Source organism: Ursus arctos, unplaced genomic scaffold (assembly GCF_023065955.2).
Source record: "Ursus arctos isolate Adak ecotype North America unplaced genomic scaffold, UrsArc2.0 scaffold_5, whole genome shotgun sequence".
NCBI classification, from domain to species: domain Eukaryota; kingdom Metazoa; phylum Chordata; class Mammalia; order Carnivora; family Ursidae; genus Ursus; species Ursus arctos.
Genome location: NW_026623067.1, coordinates 8,073,369 through 8,082,190, shown reverse-complemented (window position 1 = coordinate 8,082,190; position 8,822 = coordinate 8,073,369). Strand labels below are relative to the sequence as shown.

The 8,822-nt window shown below is 35.9% G+C and overlaps 1 protein-coding gene across 1 annotated transcript; it reads right to left on the bottom strand.

Annotated features, from left to right (window-relative positions):
• Positions 1-2,686: 2,686 nt before the first annotated feature.
• LOC113261885 (olfactory receptor 2A12-like) lies at positions 2,687-3,640 on the bottom strand. The gene has a single exon (XM_026508202.2). It carries the CDS (start codon positions 3,638-3,640, stop codon positions 2,687-2,689), a length of 954 nt encoding a protein of 317 aa, XP_026363987.2.
• Between the last annotated feature and the right edge of the window lie 5,182 nt (positions 3,641-8,822).

The window sequence follows — 8,822 nt, the reverse complement described above, 5'->3', positions numbered from 1 at the left end:
ATAATATTTTTTATTATATTATGTTAGTCACCATACAGCACATCCCTTGTTTTTGATGTGAAGTTCCATGATTCATTAGTTGCATATAACACCCAGTGCACCATGCAATATGTGCCCTCCTTACTACCCGTCACCAGCCTATCCCAATCTCCCACCCTCCTGCCCTCTGATGCCCTCAGTTTGTTTCCCAGAGTCCATAGTCTCTCGTGGTCCATTCCCCCTTCTGTTTATTCCCCCCTTTCTTCTTCCCTTGCTTTCCCCAGTTTTATTGACATAACTGACTTTGTGTAAGCTTAAGGTGTATGGTGTGATTATTTGATATACTTATATATTGCAAAACAGTAATTTTGGTTAACGACATACTTAACCTCACATAATTACCCTCCTTTCTAAATTCTTAGTGTTTAATCGGTAAATATATTGAGCCTCGTAGGAACTAACTTATGTCACTCATCTTAAACTTACTTTATTATCAGTATTTGCTCTCAGAGTAAAATATACTCATTAAAAGTTAGAATCACACTCATGAATCCCCAGGAACTATCACAGAAGTGGAAGGGAGAGGCCATGGTAAGCTAATCTTATTTCAGGATCATTAGTTGGGTAACTACTTGTCCCATGGAGTCAGATTCTCCACAATGAAGAAATAATGTCTATAGACATGAACTGCCAGACAAGAGTTACATTGCATCACACAACAAACATACCCCCATGAACATAAAAATAGGGACATTTCTTCCTTTTTTTTAAGATTTTACTTATTTATTTGAGAGAGAGAGATAGCGAGACAGAGCACAAGCAGGGGGGAGTGGAAGAGGGAGAAGCAGACCCCCGGCTGAGCTGAGAGTCCCATGTGGGGCTCAATCCCAGAACTCTGGGATATGACCTGAGCTGAAGGCAGACACTTAACCAACTGAGCCCACAGGCACCCAGGGACATTTCAATATCCTTAGATAAAAACTATTGAGAGTAATGTTGTAGATGTTGCCAGAAATATTTATGATGTAGTATGTGGCTTAAGGAAACAAAAATACTTTGAATATCCAGTCTTAGGAAAAAGGAAGGAATTTAATTCTCTAAAGAGCTATTAAAATTTTATGCACAGAAAACCTTTCTTGTAACTCTTTAACAATTGTGTCATAAATATTTTTGTTTTAAATTTCTTATACAGAAAATGAGGCATAAATGACTTTCATATATGGTATTAGCTGCTTTAGCTGTAAAGTTCGTAAAAAATCACCACCTCTCCACATTAATAGAAAATGAAAGGCATACCACATTGAAAAAGAAAGAAAAATTACATGAATAATGTGATGTCGTTCAAAAATAACAACACCAGAAAAAACAACAATTAAATATATTTAAATTACACATAAAGTGATATGATTAAATTCAACAAATAAAGTGTGCACAAGGTGTTGGTATTAAGGAGAGTTAAAAAAGAAAAAGAAAAAGAAGAAGATGACTTTTTTCTATTTTGTACCAGCCCGAAGAAAACGCATGTATTCCTTGAGGGTAGTGTGGAATCCAGCCAAGCCACACTGAATTATTAACATTTAATTTTGGGGTTTTTGTTGTTCTTGTTGTTGTTGTTGCTTTGGGTTTTTTGGGGTTTTTTTTGTTTTTTGTTTCCATTCTGCAATTCCAGTTGAAATTTCTCTTTTGACATGTGCTTGTGATGAATTATCATTCTTCATGACTCAGCTTAACCAACCTTTAAAAAGAAGACTTTCTTGAAGTCCCTACAGTTTCCTGTAGGGTTTTCTTCCCCTGTAGTGCAGTTAAAAGTCAGCATGCACTTTCTTTTGCATTAGATTATGAGGTTTCTGAGAAGAGTGAATGTTTCCTGTGTAGCCCAAATGGATCATTTCATGGTTGTTGAAAAAAAGTGGGAATTTAACAAAATAAAACATGCAATGAAACAAGCTGTGGTTTAAAGTCCTCGGTCAAAGAAAAGATAATTCACAGTAAGGTGAGAGAAGTTATCTTTTAGGGAAATATTTCTAAGAAAAGGTGAAAACGGAGTTGAGGTGTGCAATACAGATATAAAACACTGTCTGAGAAAACCATTAGTTGAGTAAAAGCACAACTTTAAAGGGATGTAGTGACATTTTGAAAACACTGTTTTATGAAAACTTTGATCAATTTAGAAAGGAAAATCTGAATCATATTTCACAATATTTGAGAAGCACTCTGATGAGAACCATTGAAGGCTTCTCCCCATAAGTTTCATTGTTTAGTCTGATTATATTTACTATGCTATAGATACACTCCCATACTTAAATTGATTTAAGTACATATAGATGGAATATAGTGTAATCAAGAAGGATGCTATGGCACTTGATTAATAAAGAAAAAAATAAGAACATCAATATTGTAGGGGAGAATAATTAAATGAGGCATGTGACATTATGGAGAGAGAAACCTGACCTGAAATCCCAATGTCACTTTCCTCATTAGATGTACCTTTCTAATTGTTAGGAATAAATTACTAATATGCAGAATTTTTCAATAAAATAGTATAATCTCTTAACATTAGTCAGGAAACGGAGAGTTGCAGTACAGTGCTGTCAGAGAAAAATAAACTGATGTATTTTCAATACTTTTGACATACAGTTACATGTATTTTAAGCTAATATGTCATTAGGAATAAAGAGTGTAAATGCAAATTCTCTTTACTAACATTTCAAGAGAGTATCCTTTGAATTCGGGAAACTCTCCATCTCTCTAAAAGTCTCTTCAAGTTTCCAGTCACCTCCTTATTCCTCAGACTATAGATTAGTGGGTTCAAAGTAGGATTGATGACAGCATAGAATAAGGAAATTAATTTGTCACCCTCAGCTGAATATAGAGATTTCGGCCTCATGTACATGAACATACCTGTCCCATAGTAGATGGTCACCACAGTCAGGTGAGAGCTACAGACCGAGAATGCCTTTTTCCTACCCTCTGCTGAGTGCATCCTCATCACAGCAACCAGTATGTGAAGGTAAGAGAGAGTAATAAGGAGGAAGGGGAGCAAGAGGGTACCAGATGCACCTATCACCATCATTGTCTCCTGTAGGGATGTATCAGCACAGACCATATGAAGAAGAACAGGTACTTCACAAAAAATATGGTCAACAATATAAGGGCCACATAAGGGAAGCATGGTGAAGTAGAGGGGCACCACTGAGGCAAAGAAGCTGATGGTCCATGCCCCCACAGAAAGCTGCACACACACAGACCAGTTCATGATGAGCAGGTATCGTAGAGGGTAACAAATGGCCACATAACGGTCCAGAGCCATGATTGCCAATATAATGCACTCAGCTGCTCCCATTAACAGGGATATGTAGGTCTGAGCAAGGCAGAGTTCATAAGAGATAACTTTCTTAGAAGCAAGGAGGTTGAAGAGCATCTTAGGGACCACAGCTGTGGTGTAAAATATGTTGAGAAAGGCCAAGTTGCAGAGGAAAAAATACATGGGTGTCTGGAGGCAGGAATCAATTACCACCAAGATGATGATAGCTGTGTTTCCAAAGAGATTGACCAGGTAGACCCCAGAGAAGAGGAAGAAGAGGGGGATCTCAATTTGAGGATGATTGGAAAATCCAACAAGGACCAACTCAGTGATGGTGCTGGAATTTTCCTGAGCCATGTTGAGTATCAGTGCTAAGCTGATAATGTGAACAGAAGAAATGTGCTTTGAGAACAAGTATAGTGAAATCACAAAAACACAAAAATTCTTTAACATCATCTATAACTAACAATAAACCTCACCCTTAAGAAAGGTAGAAAACTCAAAATGACTTGTTTAGTTACCATTGGGAGATTACAGTCTTTCCTGACTGTTTATCAAAGATACTTCCCAAAGATGATGACAACTTGAGTCTTCAGATAGAAGGGATTTAAAAAAATGGGAATCTGGTTATTCTTCAAATTCACTCATACGTTATTATTCATAAATACCTTGATGTGTTGATTCTGCCCATCTCTGAAAAAACCTCACTGATGAAAGGAGCCCGCCCTAAATCTCACTGGAGTTGATGATACCTGGATCCATTTCCACGACTCACATTTGAACTAGCTTTGCTGACTGTTTCCTCCTATGTTGTAGAGTAGAGGATGGACATAAAATCATGTGGATATAAGTATGCATACTTTGTGTGTGTTTCACACAGAATTAAGGACAGGTAACACACCTCTGTATTTCCGTTCATTAAAAACAGCCAGGTCCCCATCCCTTGGGGACCTTATTAGCTTTATGCAGGCATACTGAGTAAATGGGATAGAGAGAAAAGGGGAGAAAAAACACAATTAGGTGCTGCTGAAATGAGAAAAAAGTAATGTCATAACACCAAGAAGTGTGTACATATGACTTCTGAATTCTAGTCTTTTCTCTAGCACATTGATCTCAAAAATATTAAATAAAGCTAATATTTTATAGGCTTTGTTCATGACACTGACTCTTCATCTATGACTTCATAAAGTTGAGTTCTGCATCCTGATTATATATTAAATAATGAAATGCACCTGTGTTTTCAATCAGGGTGACAGACATAGTCCTGGACAAACTTCAGGAAACTCACCTGGAAAACAAACAAACAAACAAACAAACAAACAATAACAAAAACCAGTTTGCATTTGGTATAAATAGGTTACTCTTCATTAATAGATTATTTCTTTTCCTAGGCAGAAATAGTATATTTTGATGTAGTCACATGTATGTAGTTGTGCTTTTGTTGCCTGTGCTTTTGGTATTATACCCATAATGTAATTGCCGAGACCAATGCCAAGGTCCTTTTCTCCCGTGTATTCTTCTAGGTCTTTACAGATTCATCTTACATTTCAATCTTTCATTAAAGACGCCAAAAGTTTGGAGGATTCAAATCTCTCCCTGCCATATCTTGAGCATGTTAGTTTATCTGCAGACTAAGTTCGCTCAGCTGCAAAGTGGCAGTGAGAGTGTCACCACCCACCTGGTGTTGCCATGTGGACTCAGAAACATGCTGTGGAAAAAGCACCAGGACTTGGTCCAGTTGAAATCAGAACTTACACTTTAGCTATTGGAACTTTTCTCTATGGGTAGTGTACTTTTGCAGAACACATATCTGAACCACACTGTTGCTTACCACTACCTGATGCCCATCAAACATTGACTAACCAAAAGAGGATTTACAAGGAATTGGAGAAAGACAAAGGTGGAGTAAGAGGATCCTAGGCTAGTCTTTTCTTATGAACACAACTAGATAACTATCACATACCCCAGAAATTGCGTGGAACACTGACAGAAAACCACAACTAAGGGGAGGAAAGAGACCACATCTAAGAAAGAGCAAGAGACATATATAGCTGTTCTAACAAACAGAAGGAGGAAAAGATAAGACAAATTCCAAGATGGAGGACTTTATCTTAAATAAAAGAACAAGATGAGGTCATGGCCAAAGATTTAAGCAAGACAGTTAAAAGTAACATGCCTGACGGAAAATTTAAAAAAACAATTATAAGGACAGACACTGGGTTTGAGAAAAGAATAGAAGACGTCAGTGAGACCCTTATCACAGAGAGAAAATATTAAAAAGAATTATCAACTTCTCAAATAGTGTTTTTAAAACTTTTACTTATAATAAAATATTCAAGGTGTCACATTAAAACTTAATTATTTAGAGATAAAAAGTGCAATAAACAAGACTGGAAAATACAATGAACAGCAGGTTCGAAGAAGCAGAAGAATAAATTAGTGACCCAGAGCTCCCAATGATGAAAAAAAGAATAATGAAACTGAAGAAAAGAGTGAAAGAAGAATTATGCAATACAGGAATAGACTTAAGGTACTCAGTGATTCCATCAACTGTAATAACATTTCTATAATAGGATTCCCAGAAGAAGATGAGAGAGAAAAGGGGGCAGAAAGTTTACTTGAGGAAATCATAGCTGAGAACATTCCTAATCTGGAGGAGGAAACAGACATCTAGATCCAGGATACACAAAGAATGACTGTTAAAATAAACAAAAACAGGACAGTACCAAGAAATATTGCAATTAAATTTGCAAAATATAGTGATAAAGAACAAGTATTAAAAGCTGAAAGACAAAATAAGTCCTTAAATTTCAAGAAAAAACTCGTAAGGCTAGCTGGAGCTTTCCCAACAAACCCTGGAAAGCCAGAAGGTAGTGTCATGATATATTCAATGTCCTGAATGAGAAAAACCTGCAACAAAGAATAAGATATCCAACAAGGCTATCATTCAGAATAAAATAAATAAAGAGTTTCCTTGGTTGGGGAGGGGGAAAGGAGTTTGTGACCACTAAACCAGCCCTACAGGAAATATGACAGGAGATTCTTTGAGTGAAGGGAACAAATGTGACAAAGACAAAAAGAGAATCAGGATCGTAGAAAACCTCCAGAAATAACAACAAAGGATATGATAAAATGCCACTAGATACATATCTATCAATAATTACTTTGAATGTAAATAGACTAAACTCTCCAACCAAAAGATATAGATTGTCAGAATGGATTAAACAAACAAACAAAAACAAAACAAAACAAACAAACAAAACAAGCTATATGCTGTCTAAAAGAGCCTCATTTTAGACCTAAGGCACCAGCAGATTGAAAGTGAGGTGCTAGATAAATATTTATCATACAAATGGATGTCAAAGAAAGGCAGAGTAGCAATAAAATAGCAGACGTACTAGACTTTAAAATAAAGGTTGTAACAAGAGACAAAGAAAGGAAATATATCATAATAAAGGGGACAATCAAATAGGAAGACAGAACCATTGTAATTATTCATACACCCAACATGGGAGCACCCAAACATATAAAACCATAACAACATAAAGTAACTCATTGATAAAAATGCAATAATAATAGAGGACTTAACACCCCAATTACATAGATGGACAGATCATCTAGGCAGACAACAAATAAGGAAATCATGGTTTTGAATGAAATACTGGACCACATGGACTTAAGACACATATACAGACATTCCATCCAAAGGAGCAGAATACACATTCTCTTTTCGAGTGCACACAGAAAATTCTCCAGAATAGATCATATACTAGGTCACTAATCAGGCCTCAAAAAATGCAAAAAAGATTGAAATCATAACATACACCTTTCTGATAATAAGACTAAGAAGCTGGAAGTCGACCACAAGAAAAATATTTGGGAAGACCACAAATGTATGGAAGTTAAACAACATCCTAGTGAACAATGAATTGGTCAAACATAAAATCATGGAAGAAATGAAAAAAATATATATATATATGAATGAAAATGAAAATACAATGGTCCAAATCCTTTGGGATACAGCAAATGTAGTCCTAAGAAGGAAGTATATATCAATACAGACCTATCTTTAGAAGTAAGAAAAACATCATGAGGTGGAAAGGAGGTAGTAAAATAATAGAATATGAAGCCACAAGCTAGCAGAAGGAAGGAAATGATAAAGTTTAGAGCCAAAAATAAATGACATATAAAGAAAAAGAATAAAACTGATCAATGAAAAGAAAAGCTAGTTCTTTGGAAAAGGTAACAAAAGTGATAAACCTCTTGCCAGACTAATCAAAAAGAAAAAGAAAGGACTCAAATAAATAAAAACACAAATGAGAGAGGAAAAATAACTAACATCACAGAAATATAAAGAATTATAAAAGAATATTATGAAAAACTATATGCCAACAAATTGCACAACCCAGAAAAATGGATACATTCCTGGAAACACGTGAATCACAAAAACTGAAACAAGAATAAAAAACTTGAGCAGACTGACAACAAGCAAAGAAATTGAATCAGTAATCAAAAACTTTCAGCAAACTGAAATCCACAGTAAGATGGCTTCACAGGTGAATTCTACCAAACATTTAAAGAAGGGGTTCCGGGGTGATGCCGTTGGTAAAGTGTCCAACTCTTGGTTTCAGCTCAGGTCATGATCTCAGGGTCATGAGATCAAGCCCTTGGGCAAGCTGCAGGTGGGAAGGTTCTCTCTCCCTTCCCTTCTGCTCCTTCTACTCATTCTCCCTCTCTGTTTCTCTCTCTGTAAAATAAATAAATAAATCTTTCAAAAATATTTTAAGAAGAGGGTTGCATGTGTGGCTCTGTCGGTTAAAGTCTGACTTCAGGTCTCATCATGATCTCAAGGTCCTAGGATCAAGGCCCAAGTCAGGCTCTGTGCTCAGGGGGGAGTCTACCTGTTCTTCTCCTTCTCCTTCACTCTCCCTCTGCTTCTTCCCCTGCTTGTGCTTTCTCTGTCTCTCTCTCTATGTCAAATTAACAAATAAAATCTTTAGCAGATACTTAAAGAAGAGTTAATACCTATTTTTTCTCAAACTATTCCAAAAAATATAAAGGGAAAGAAAACTTCCAAATTTACTTTCTAAGGTCAGCATTACCCTGTTTCCAAAACTAGGTAAAGACTCCACTAAAAAACTGAACCACAGGCCAATATCCCTGCTGAACATGGATGCAAAATTTCTAGATAAAATACAAGCAAACTGAATCCAAAAATACGTTATAAAGAAATATTCACCACAAGAAAGTAGGATTTATTTCTGGGTCTCAAGGGTGATTCAGTATTCACAAACCAATCAGTGTGACATACTACATTAATAAAATAAAATAAAATAAGAAGTCATAAAATCATAAAATCATATGATCATTTCAACTGATAGAAAAAAAATTATAAAGTACAACATATATTCATGATAAAAACCTTCAACAAAGTAGTGTTAGAAGGAACGTACCTCAATATGATAGAGGCTATGTATGAAAAAACCCCAGCTAATATCATCCTCAATGAATAAAAACTGAGAGTATCTCCTTTACAGTC

What these genes read in the sequence shown, in the direction of transcription:
- LOC113261885 (XM_026508202.2), bottom strand. Translation starts at nt 3,640, where the DNA reads ATGGCTCAGGAAAATTCCAGCACCATCACTGAGTTGGTCCTTGTTGGA.